Source organism: Aquarana catesbeiana, linkage group LG10 (genome assembly GCF_042186555.1).
Source record: "Aquarana catesbeiana isolate 2022-GZ linkage group LG10, ASM4218655v1, whole genome shotgun sequence".
NCBI classification, from domain to species: domain Eukaryota; kingdom Metazoa; phylum Chordata; class Amphibia; order Anura; family Ranidae; genus Aquarana; species Aquarana catesbeiana.
In genome coordinates, this window is record NC_133333.1 from 128,126,403 (window position 1) to 128,140,133 (window position 13,731).

Below are 13,731 nucleotides of genomic sequence, written 5' to 3' on the forward strand. Positions count from 1 at the left end.
ACATGTTAATATTGTGTGAAAGTTTTGTGAATGCAGTCTGAAAACATTAATGAATATACCCCATCATGTTATCCCCAAGCAATCAACCTTTAAACTGCAATTGTTTCTTTGAGCTTTAAACAAATTGTATGCTTTAATTTTTTAACCTAAAATAGAAAAAAAGGGTATAAGTATGGGTAAAGCAAAAATGACCGTGTTAAAACCCAAGCAGAGTAAATAATATGTTATATATTGTTACTGAACATTCGTACACACACTGGTCTTATTAGTACAAGGGTCTCCAAACTTTCTAAACAAAGGGCTAGTTTACGGTCCTTCAAACTTCAGAAGTGCCAGACTGGGGTCAGTGGGAGTAGAAAATGCCCCGGTGTCAGTGGGAGTAAACAATATTTAAGGCTTGGTGGTAAGTGGGAGTTACAAAATTACATAGCAACTGTGGTCTGTAGGAGGAGGAGAAATAGTGTCCCTTTGTTGGTCAGTGGGAGAAATAGTTTCCCTTTGGTCAGTGGGAGGAATAGTGCCCCTTTATTGGTGTCAGTGAGAGGAATAGTGTCCCTTTGTTGGCCAGTGGGAGGAAGAGTGTCCCTTTGTTGGCCAGTGGGAGGAATAGTGTCCCTTTGTTGGTCAGTGGGAGGAATAGTGTCCCTTTGTTGGTCAGTGGGAGGAATTGTGTCCCTTTTGTTGGTCAGTGGGAGGAATAGTGTCCCTTTGTTGGTCAGTGGAAGGAATAGTGTCCCTTTGTTGGTCAGTGGAAGGAATAGAGACACTTTGTTGATATCAGTGGGAGGAATAGTGCTCCTTTGTTGGTGTCAGTGGGAGGAATAGTGCTCCTTTGTTGGAGTCGGTGTTGGCGGGAGAAATAACGCCCCTATGTTGGTGTCAGTGGGAGGAATAATGCCCCAAGGGCTGGATAAAGGCAAAGGGCCACATCCGTCCCAAAGGGCCGTAGTTTGGAGACCACTGTTCTAGTATATTCAAGAAATTGCCAGCCTGGGTCTGTGGATCATCTCACCAGTACAATAATGAATGAATTAAAAGAATTTATTATGCGCACCAATCTTTTCTGTGTCATCACAACTTTAGTGTAATTGTAATTGGTGTAAACCAATGGTCTCCAAACTGTGGCCCGGGGGCCAGATGGGGTCCTTTGCTTGCCTTTATCTGGCCCTTGGGGCACCATTCCCCCTACTGACACCATAGATGGGGCACTATTCCTCCTATTAAAACCAATTATGGGGCACTGATGCCAGGGCATAGTCTACTCCCACCAGCCACAGCTTGGCCCCCCTAAGACCCGAAGAACAGTAAACCGGCCCCTTAGAAAATTTGGAGACCCCTGGTGCAATTGATCTATGGTGTGGATAAAAGTCCTTACTCCCCCTAGTGGTAGCTGATACTGACACATTTTTATGACTTTTTGTAATACTTAGTCACTAAATATCTTCTCCCCCAAACTTTACGTATTTAATATGAGTAGATTGAAACAACTCTCTCACTCACATGGTTGATCTTGTTTATAAAATCTTGCCCAAAGATTAACTGAAGATTGCCAAACCAACTAGTTATGTTCCGCCTGTCATTTTATCATTGTTAACAGAAGGGTGGAAAATGAATGAAAACCTCAGTGTAGCAACACCATTGTTTTTATAAATAAGTCCCATTGAATTTAAGTCTCCTAAGCGGAACAAGAAGATATATACTGTGCTAAAAACTTGTGCTGGCTTGTGTATTTCTGTTATGCCATTATGACTTATATTTTGATTGAAATCTCCTAGGGCAAATTTATCCGAATTAATTTTGATGTCGCTGGATACATCGTTGGAGCCAACATTGAAACCTGTATCCTTTCAGCCTGCGAATGCTGTTATACTACTGCCCACCTACGCTACCTATACATCAATAACACTGCTCGTTACTCCAGTGAAAGGCTCTTTTGTTATTTATGATAAACAGCCACATGATTTATTTACTAGCCCTGGTTTTTATTCCTTTTGTTGAAAATGCAGAAACCACATTTCTTTTGTTCCCTGAATTGCCAAGATGTTCTATATTCTGTTGTTATTGTTTACTTGGTAATGTGGGTTACATTTTTATAGCGTTCTAAATAGTTTATTACTGCAACATTAAAGTTGAACCCTGATAAAACAACTAAATACCCACAACATATATGGGGCTGTTTTACTTATCAAAGAATTAGTATCTCTGGCCATCCAATCCTAGAATTTGCACCACTCTGCCATAGAGCACAGGAGACTTTTTCTGCAGTTAAGTAAGATTTGGGGCTCTTTCACACCACATCAGTTGAGCCACGTTGATTTGCTCTCATTAATGCAGGCTCAACATCAGGACAATTGCAAACAAAGCAATTGTTTTTTTTATATGCCCTGTTTACACCACAACACTGCCTCAAAGTGGGTTATTGTAAATAAAAATGCAGACATTCTATGTTTTTTTGGCATTGCTGGGGTGCATAAAGATGAATGAAAGGTCATTTTGTGACATTTCAATAAGATAAAAAAAAAAAGAATAAAATGCCCCTTACGGCTGCTACACAATGGACCATTTTAGTGTGTAGACTGGTGTGAATGAGCCCTTACAGGTCTCGTTCCCTCCTCAGTCTGTAAAAGGAGTAACAGTGGACTGACAAAGGTCAATATTCGGTGCACTATAGTGAGACTCCAAGGGGTCACATAAAGCTATTTGCGATTTTATCAAATGTACATATAAAGTCCTGAATGAGCACTGCAAAAGGTGTCAACACTGTGAAGCAGCCAGTTCAATAGAGCTAGAAGTGACTCTATGGGCAACAAAAAAGAGGGAACAGCGCTTCTAAGTGTAGTAGATCTTGACACTTTAATAATTAAAAAGTAGGCAACTCACAGGAGTAAAAAGGGATAGTGCTTGTAGAAGCATCTCCAGTGTTCAACAAGCACTGTAGGAAGTGCCGGAAGCCACCAGCGCAGGAGCCAGCTTGTTTCCTGGTTCCAGAGACACCCAGTGGGATCACTCGGGACTGCATGATTATCGGTGCTTACATGCTTCTACAAGCGCTATCCTTTTTTACTCATGTGAGTTTCCTACTTTTTAATTAGTAGGCTTCATGTACACTACAGCTCCTAAACTTGAGTTTAGAAGCAATTGGTGCTTTTTTGCCAAGTCAACTCCATAAAAGCCTATATGTCCATGTACACATAGGCTTTTACCATAGTTTAGGAGCTTCTGTGGTTAGGGGAGTTTCAACCTCCCTCAATATCCCTCTCCTAAATGAGGAAAATTGCGTTCAGGATAGGAACGTTTTGAACACCGGCTGCAAAACACGATTTTGATGCGCTTTCCCGCGGCCGGTGGTCAAAGTAGGCTATGTGTACATGAAGCCTTAAAATGTCAAGACCTACTACACTGATGCAGCGTACACATGAGCGGAATGTCCGTCAGAAAAAGTCAGATGGGAGCTTTTCATCGTATATTCTGACTGTGTGTATGCCCCATCAGACTTTTTCCGTTGAAAATTTAGACAGACTTAGATAAAGAACATGTTCTATATTTTTCCGACGGAACTAATTACTATCGGAAAAACCGCTCATCTGTATGCTGTTCCAACGCACCAAAAAAGACGCATGCTCTGAAGCAAGTATGAGACGTCGTACGTGTTGTCCCATCGTATGTGTTGTACGTAACCGCGTTCTTGACGGTTGGACTTTGGTGTGACAATGTGTATGCAAGACAGCTTGAGTGGAATTCCGTCGGAGAAACCTTCAGAGTTTATTCAGACGCCAAAACCGCTCGTGTGTACGCGGCATTAGAAGCGATGTTCAGTCTACCTGTGTAACAGTGGACCGTCAGCAAAAATCCATTTTCCAGTTGGCTGCGTGTACAGTACAGTCCAATCACTGCTCAATATTTTATTGCTATTTTGAAGACCATAATATGCCCTATAGCCTGTCTTCTAAGGCAAATTCCCCCCTCACCTTCTAACAGCATTACAAAGTGCTAAACATATAAATGTTCTTTGTGTCTAAGTAAAAGCTTTCTTACTATGAAGAAGAATGATGTATTGTGATCCACAGAAACCGACAGTTAGTGAACAAACTTTGACCTTTTGAACAAGAGCAAAAGACTATTATTACAAAGCTCCTATTTAATTATGATGTCACCATTAAGTTTTCTTGGCACCCCCCTTAACTTCCTCCTACAGATTTACTGGAGAAATCCCGAGCAATTCGCCAAGCTAAGGATGAAAGGACATTCCATATTTTTTACCAGATTTTAGCGGGAGCAGGGGAGCATGTGAAAAGTAAGTGGTTACATTTTAGATGCACATTCCAGAGGTTTTAGCCTTGTACAGTTATATTGTGTGCTATCTGGACTATTGTGATGTGAATATTTTAAGTATATCACTTTTGTGTTCCGTCATGTTCCTCGTGTTTTAAATGTATTTAAACTAAAGTAATGTTACTCTTTGGGTGAAGTCCTGTGTGTAAGACTCCATCGGATACCAAAGCAAATATAACCATAGTTTGGCATTTTGGAGTACTTTAATTGGCATTTCATTCTTCTTCTCTTTTATGTTTCCATTTCCTGTTTCCTTTCGGCATGCTAAATAAAACAAGAAAAACAGAGAGGGTATAGTCATGATTTGTGCACCTTTGTTCATATGGAGTGTTTAACCACTTGACCTCCGGAAGGTCTTACCCTCTTCATGACAAGGGCATTTTTTGCTATTCAGCACTTTGCTTCTTTAACTGGCAATTGCGAGGTCATGCAACCCTGTACCCAAGTAGAGCTTCCTTTTTGTGGTATTTTTAATCACCACTGGGTTTTTTATTTTTTTGCTATCTAAACTAAAAAATACTGAAAATGTTGAAAAAAGCATGTTTTTCTTAGTTTTTATTATAAAATTTTTGCAAAGAAAAAAATTGTCTTCATATATTTAGGCCAAATGTATTCTGCTACATTTCTTTGGTAAAAATAAGCAAAATCAGTGTATATTATTTAGTCTGTAGGAAAGAGTCTACAAACTTTGGTATATATATTTTAAAATCGATCAGTCCTGATGTACTGACGGCCTATTTAGTTTCCTGAGGCCCTAAGATGCCAGGACAGTACAAATACTCCCCAAATGACCCCTTTTTTGAAAGTAGACAGTCCAAGGTTTTTAGCAAGATGCATGGCAAGTTGTAATTTTCTGTCACAATTTTTTGGAAAATTAAGAAATTAAATAAAAAATGTTTTCACTTTTTTTTTTTTAAATACTGACACCAGTGCAGTACAGCATCATTATAAGACTGGTGTGGCAGTGGATCAGGGACACTGACTGGTGAAAGTATGTTAAAAGAAAATTTTAATAATTTTGTATTAAGTTTTAAAAACTTTTTCTTTTTTTTTTACAAATATTTTTTTTTTTTTTTTACATAAAGTCATCAGAATAGTCACTGTACTACTCTGGGGGAGGGGGGGTGATCAGGGATTTTTTTACACTGTGATTGCTTGTTGCAGTGATGGTTTTCATTCATGACCCATTGTTTACTATTGTGATGCTGTGATTGGCCACAGCTATCACATGGTACAGGGTGCTGTGATTGGCTCAGGTCCCATGTGATCACTGATGATCAATCACAGATCACACACAGTAGTAAACAATGATGTCATGAATGGATTTCATTCATGACTGTTGTTTACTAGGTGACATAATATTCAACAGCTATCACGTGGTATCTGGGCAGATCACAGTGGCCCGTGCAATCGCATTAGTAGGACATTGTACTGGTATATCGCAATGCCTGCTCAGGCCACTGGCCAGCAGTAAAAATACCGGTCAGCAAGTGGTTAAGGTACCAATGCACATTAATTAGAATTGTAAAAAAAGTGCTTTAACCCATCGATTTAACTGTTTCCCAAAAAGGTTACATTGAAGGCATGCCATGCATGATAACTGTCACAGTCGCTTGTGTCTCAGCTCAACTGTCAAGCCCTCAAATGGCTGGTATCATAACTAATCACATGTGTAGCACCATGGCAACTGCACATCAAATACAGGCCAAGATAGCAGCTTTTTGGCTGTAAAGGATCGGAAGGTTTAGTTATGCTGCAGTAGTCGGTAAGCACCAATACTTGTCATTTGGTTCGTTTGAACAAAAAAAAGGACTGTTTCTAGAACATGCAGGTTAAAGAAACAGGTTCACTTTAATACCATGCCCTCAGCTGCTTATACTCACCCTCCCTTATAAAAGCAGTTTAAAAAATGTAAAACTAGTGGTTGAAGTACCAGGGAAAATAGTGATACTATAATAGGCCAGTCTTCTCATATGAATGACAGGTGAAAAGCAACACAAATTATTCCGAATATCAAGAAAATGATCATCTGCCTTTTGACCCTTACATCATAAAAATTTACCGATCATTTTTCTTCTAACATTTTTTTATTATGCCTTTGGCTTTATTGTTGCAGCTGACATGGTGTTCTGGTTTTCTCTATTCTAGCTGACTTACTTTTGGAGGGATTCAACCAGTATCGCTTTTTATCCAATGGAAACATCACCATTCCAGGACAGCAGGACAAAGAGATCTTCCACGAGACAATGGAGTCCATGAAAATCATGGGAATTAGTCATGAAGAAATCATGTGTAAGTAACAGGTTGTCCCCATTTTGATGACAATGGAATGTTGTTCAGCATTACGTATTAGAAATATGCCATTATTGAATACTTGGAGGGAGAGAATATGTACTTGCAAATGTGGCAAAAAATGTTGCTGCTGTCATGTAAAGAAACTTTGCAATACAGGAGCATGTAATCAGATTGTATTAAAAAAAGAATTATATTTCAAACACAGTTCACAGTAATAAGTATGTATTATAAATGTTGCAATTTCTCAATTTGTAATTTATACCTGCTGGATAAATGGTATTAAAGTTTCTAGTAGAGATTGTGTGTTTCCAAAATAAAATAAATAGGACTTTATAGGTTTTTACATGGCTTCTTCCTAATAAAATAAAATATAACAACATATTTATAGATATACATTAAAAACATTAATGTGTAGAAGGCATATTCAACTGTATTGGTTTCTATAGGTCAGTTCATTGCCTCTGTATTAGAGGCGGCCCGTCCATTAAGGGCGCACGGGCGCCTCCCCCCCTATCCATGCGTCCAGCCCCTTGCGGGACGCTGGATGCATGGATTCCAATGGGAGGGGGTTTGAAGCACCTGACTACTAGGCTTCAAAATAGGGTGGGCTCGGAGCGCAGAGCACTGTCCGTCACCCGATTGGCTGAAAGGAATGGTGATCCTATTCGACGCCTAGGAGGAGGGTAGGAGATGCACGACGGAAGCCGCCATGATGGAGGAGACGACACAGGAACCACTGCCTGATGCCCGCCACCCAATTGGGGCAAGTGCCGGACCAACCGGCAGACCTTGAGTGGGGGAGGCGTGCCACTGGTCACTTAGCTTAGTAAAAGTGGCAAAAAATCACTTTGCAAAGAACACCCAATCACATGCCAGCAAAATGCAAAAAGTAAATAAAAAAAAGATGATGCATTTTGCTTGCTTGAGATTGGATGAGTCAGCAGAGCTTCCGCTCATTCATTAAGCAAACGAAAAATTCTCTTGCAAAGTAAAAATTCCCTTGAAAAGCGAGCAGCCTAGTTGCCTTTAGCAAATCAACCCCATAATGTGTTTTAAAAAATCATTTAGACCCCTTTCACACTGTGGCGCTTTCACGCTAAAAAAAAGCACCTGAAAAGCTCACGAAAACCTATTTCCATTAAAATCAATGAATGTTTTCACACTGGGGCAGTGGGCTGGCAGGGCGGTGAAAAACCCCCCTCTTCATTGAAATAAATGGAAAGCTCTTCAAAAGCGCTCATATGTTTTATTGGCAGTTTATAAACGCCTCAGTGTGAAAGGGGCCTTAGACTTGTATGCAAACCCAGTGTACTTTTTCCAACAGAAAGCTATTTAGTTGTTTCTTTTCATTTCTTGTAACAGGAGTCCACTTCTTCAGAGGAATGTAGCGGCAAACATGAACAAAGAGCTTTAATGATTAAATGAAAGATCAAAACATGGCATCAGATTATAAATATACAGAAAAAATAGCACCAATGCCTTTTTCTATATATGTATACATCCCATAGAGAAACTGAAATCTACCATTGAACTTACTGAGTGGAGCTCACCCCCAAAAACAGCCCACAGAGATAGACAACCACCTCTTGTCTCCTTTTCTAAAAAAAATCTATCTCCTTGGACTTCTAGAACACAAAAACAAAGAAAGGGAAGGAGATTTTAGGCTAAACCTCTACCTAAAACTCTTTCAAAACTGCAATAAGACGAGGATCAGATGTTCTTTCTGCTAATTATAACCCATTATAAGTGCCAAATAAATGTCATTAGAGTTGATAGCATAATATGAAGACCAGTGATTGACAGAGCGATACAATTTTTTTATTGGTTAGAATGATTTTCTGCCCTGCTTCCTATAGTTCACAATAATCATATATTAAAACACTCAGATTCTTCTTACTTTGTAATTTAGAATTGCCAAATGAATATAAAGACTAGTAATGGGCAGTTGTCCATATTACACCATAACATTTTTAACTAGTTAGTATGATTTTCTGCCTGCTAGGTAAGTAGTGAGAAAGAATACACTAGGAATATTAAATGTAAAAAGAATAAGAAAAAAAAATAAATGTAAATTGTACAGTTTGTAATTTTACTAAATGCAATAAACCCAATTAGCAAACTAAGAAAATATCTACAATCTGATAAATGTATATTGAGTAAGGAAGCATATGATTTTGAGAAAGGGGGGATGCTTAAAAAAATAACTAGAAGTAAAGCATACAAGCCATAATCAGAAAACGTCAAAAAAGAAAGTGAGGAAGGTACATGTAGGCCAGGTAGTAAAAAATTCCACTAGAAATTAGAGTGTGGGAAGTTCCAAAGGCAAAAGACAAGGGCAAAAGGAAAGCATCACATGTACTGTAGGTAGAAGACCACTGTGCCATAAGGGAGGATTAGTAGTGTTGCTTATTGTTTTAGATGTTTAGATTAGTGTATTGTGTAAGTGCGGAAATACTAACTACTTAGCCACTGTGTAGTGACCAAACTATATACGTATGGCTACCTGCAGTCTTAAAGCCTAAGTGTAGCTAAAATAAAAAACAAAAAAAATCAGCACAAGGTCAGGCAGGATGTTACTTGTACTGATGCCTCTTCTGTCAGTAGAAATTCTCCTCTGTCCATGCCCCCCCAGCCCTGCTACTGTAATCTTACAGTGGGGTGGGGGTTAAGACAACTGAAGGGTTGTAGTAGTTGTATTAACCCAGTGGAAGATTACAGCGGTGGCGGGGGGGGGGTGCATGGGCAAAAGAGGAATCAGCACAAAGGACACAATTTAAGTCCCTTGTGCTGATTTTCTGTATTTTTGTTAAGCTTAAGCTTTAATGCCCCGTACACACGGTCGGATTTTCCGATGGAAAATGGGAGATAGGACCTTGTTGTCGGAAATTCTGACCGTGTGTAGGCTTCATCACACATTTTCCATCGGATTTTCCGACACACAAAGTTTGACAGCAGGATATAAAAGTTTCCGACAACAAAATCCATTGTCGGAAATTCCGATCGTGTGTAAACAAATCCGACGGACAAAGTGCCACGCATGCTCAGAATAAATAAAGAGATGAAAGCTATTGGCCACTGCCCCGTTTATAGTCCCAACGTACGTGTTTTACGTCACCGCGTTTAGAACGATCGGATTTTCCGACAACTTTGTGTGACCGTGTGTATGCAAGACAAGTTTGAGCCAACATCCGTCAGAAAAAATCCTAGGATTTTGTTGTCGGAATGTCCGAACAAAGTCCGACCGTGTGTACGGGGCATAACAGTAGTTTGAGATTTCCTCAAGGCACATATGTGCCGCTTGTGGTCGTTGAAGCCCACCCTTTTGCTGTTGCAAATATGTGTTACTTGGGCGGGAAGAGGTTAGGAAATGTAAAATGATTCTCACCAACAAATTTTTTTTTTATCTAAAATAGATATGTAACATAAGTGAAATGCTATTTACAATATATATATATATATATATATATATATATATATATAATATATATATATATATAATATACAGTCCGTTGTGTTTGTAGTGAGCATCCCGCAATTATTGTGTTTTAATGTCTTTCACCTAGCTATGCTGAGGATGGTATCGGCTGTTCTCCAGTTTGGCAATATTGTCTTTCGGAAGGAGAGGAACACAGACCAAGCATCCATGCCAGATAACACAGGTGTGTCATTCTTTACTGATATTGTATTGGGTATCCCACTGTGACCTCCTGCATTGTCTTTAATTCATGTCACAGTGGATTCAATTGCATTTCAACAATACAAGCTGTCATACTTATCTGCGTGCTTTTAGAGTTTGCCTGAACAAAACAATGAATCCAAATCCACTAACATCGATCTTAGAACATTCATATGTGGACAGATCCTATTGCACAGAAGATCTAAATATTTACTGTATGATCAATTTCTTATAAATCATGCAGTGTGAATATTCTGTACGTCATATAGAATTGTATAGGTTTTTGTATTTCGGGGGAACTGCATTTGCCCCAGCTACAATGAGGAGAATTTATCAAAACAAAAGAAGCCAGGATCTGCAACAGCTATGCGTCGCAAATCGGCTTCTATCTTTCATTTACAAAACTTAAAGCTGTTGTAAACCCTCACATATGCCCGGTGAAAGGACTATCCTCAGGTGATACACAGAGATGAAACAAATCCTCCTACATAAGTAGTATTTGACTGTCTGCAGTCTTCTTTTCTCTACATCCGAATTTATAAGCTTGTCTGAGAGTTTAGAAAAAATGAGACAGGGAGCTGAAGTTACACTCTGCAGAGCTCAGTGAAGAGAGCTCTGAGAGCTGATTGGTGGGAATGGACACACCCCCCTCCACACAGCTCACAGGAACAGAGCTGAGCCTATCAGTTGGAGGTCCCTCCCCTGTCACCATTTTTCTCTTGGTGTCAGGAAAACGTATCAGAAGTGATTCATGCTGATAGTAGCGGAAGTAAGGAAGTAAAGCAGACAGAAATTACATTTAGTGCTCCTAAATGAGATAAGTTCACACTTTAGAGGGATATGCTTTGTTCATATTTGAGGTTTACAACTACTTTAAAGAAGAACTAAACACAAAACCGTTACAATTTAAAGTATTCCATACATGATAAATACCACAGTTGCTTGTTCTCTTGACTGAACTGTAAAGCCATCAAATGACTGATCACATGTGCAGCGCCATGACAACTGTAGATCAAAGTCTACAATGGCACCTTTTTTTACTGTAAAGAGTAGGAGGGTTTAGTTCCACTTTAACTGAACAGGTTGAAGCATAAGGCAGATTGGTTCTATGCACGGCTGCTCCAGGTTTGATAAATTCTCCCAATGTATGTTCATTGCACACTATGAAACATGTCCCACCCACTGACCCAACACTCTATGTATTTCATGCTATCTTATCTTATGTCCATTATCTTATTTCATGCTTCTGATATGCCTGGCAATAGGTGCAACTCACAAACTTGTTGAACCTTTTTTTGATTTCTTGTTGGGGATTTTCTTGATATTGATCCTCACAAAGCTTATATCTGTAAAGGCTCAATTCACTAAGGTGAACAAGCTTAATATATTGACATTGAAACATGTACAAATAAAGGGTATGCTTTCTAGTCCAGGGATGTGAAAAGGGTAACTTGGCTTCTGCCTAAGATTGCCAAATTTTAAGGAGGTAGAAGGCTTTCATTTGTAGCCTTGCATCTTATCCTATTTCTTATCCTATTTCTTTCTTATATGGGCTTGTTTTTTCTGCTCCCAGCCACTTCCCCTTAAGCTGCAAAGAAAATGGAGGGGGGTGTACATACTTTATGCCACTGCTGCGGTACTTTGCATTGTTGCACAGCAAAAATAATCTCTGCTGTTGCTTTTGACAGACAGCTGACTGCTCAGCAACTGCATGCAATGCTCATGTGGGGTTTAAGGGGTTAAAAAAGCAATCTGCCGCGGATCAGAGGGCAACGCATGTGTAAACGAGGCCTAAGGGTATGGCATTGTATCTCACTCTAAAATTTTAATGCAAAATTCCCTGCAAGGTTGGAGTACTTTTACTACCACAAGTGCTGAAATACTGCCCCCCCCCCCCCCCAAATGCAGCCTGGTGCCTCATGAAGTATATCAATAATGCACTCCAATACTGTTTTCCTGTAGTAGCAGGAGGTAGCTGAGAGACCAAGTGACAGAGGTATAGAGCCTATCCTTTGCTGCCCATTCTGGCCATTGCCTGGGACAAGAGTTATACCTTCACTCACTGTATACATGAAAGGAACAATGTGATCACCTGGGTCCAAAGCGATAACATAGTAGAACTGCTTTTCTGGAGCTTCTTTATAATGTCTATTCATCAACACTTCCATTGCTTGGTAGTTTATATATATTTTTTGCTGCTTTTATGTAGCCGCACAGAAACTGTGCCATCTTTTGGGACTTAATGTGACGGAGTTTACACGTGCCATCTTGATGCCGAAGATTAAAGTTGGGCGTGATTACGTCCAGAAGGCACAGACTAAGGAACAGGTGAGCTTTCTTAAATTCTTATTATTTATTATATGTGGCATCACTACACCATACATACCCCACACAGGGATTTACTTTGCACTGACACCAACGTCTGCATTTTTCCTCTACAGGCTGACTTTGCTGTGGAGGCTCTTGCTAAAGCGCTCTATGAAAGGCTTTTCCGCTGGCTGGTCCATCGTATCAACAGAGCGCTGGATAGGACCAAGCGACAAGGTGCATCATTCATAGGGATCCTGGACATAGCTGGCTTTGAAATCTTTGAGGTAAACATAAAGGTGTGATGGATTTTGGCATTATCAATAGGTCCATGTGTGGTTAATGGTGCCTCTCCAAGCTGAGGTGTAAAGTCCTGCTGGTGCTCACAGGGATTAGGGGGATGCTGGCATGAAAAGTGACTCATCCAGTGAGAAGTGAACATTAAAGCAAGAAACCGCCGCACACGTAAGCCGATCCTAGAAAGCCTCAGCCAATCCCGCTCCTCAGACCATGCCCCCTGACCGTTCACCCCACCCACTAGTGCTTAATCATAGAGGTCATTGGAGCATGGAGCAAATTGGATCATGCTTTAGTGTTTTTTTTTTTTTTTTACCTTCCTCTGGGTCAGCTGTGGATATTGAATATTGTATATGGAGGTTTTCTATTTGAGAGTGTTAGTTTTCTTTTTTTTTTTTTTCTCTGTTGGTTGAGCTGGATGGACTTGTGTCTTTTTTCAACCAGATTAACTAAGTAATTATGTAGAAAAAATAATAAAGATGTTGTGCGTTGCCACTTAAAGAGGAAGTAAAGCCTCTGAAAAAAAAATACACCCTGCAAGACAAAGGCATAATGAGCTAGTATGCATAGCATACTAGCTTATTATGAATTACTTACCTGAGATCGAAGCTCCCACATCGGCCCTCGTTTGCCTCCTCCTCCGCCATCTATCCTGGAGTGACTTCCAGGTATCGCGGCTCCGGTGCTGTCACTGGCCGGAGCTGCGATGACGTCACTCCCGCGCATATGCCCTGGTGCCGCCACTAACGGTATGATCACCGTTAGAAATGGCACGCTCAGTGCGCCTGTGCCTGATGTCTACGGCGCATGTTTCCGCACTCGTG

At 40.1% G+C, this 13,731-nt stretch overlaps 1 protein-coding gene across 7 annotated transcripts in view; it reads left to right on the top strand.

Annotated features, from left to right (window-relative positions):
• Positions 1-13,731, top strand: part of LOC141110881 (myosin-10-like) — a 308,010-nt gene that overhangs the window by 217,243 nt on the left and 77,036 nt on the right. For all 7 annotated transcript variants that reach the window (XM_073602623.1, XM_073602621.1, XM_073602624.1 and 4 more), the window contains 6 exons: positions 1,776-1,839; positions 4,196-4,294; positions 6,481-6,624; positions 10,191-10,286; positions 12,513-12,631; positions 12,745-12,897. In XM_073602623.1, coding sequence (XP_073458724.1) covers positions 1,776-1,839; positions 4,196-4,294; positions 6,481-6,624; positions 10,191-10,286; positions 12,513-12,631; positions 12,745-12,897 — 675 coding nt within the window. The remainder of the gene's footprint in view (positions 1-1,775; positions 1,840-4,195; positions 4,295-6,480; positions 6,625-10,190; positions 10,287-12,512; positions 12,632-12,744; positions 12,898-13,731) is intronic.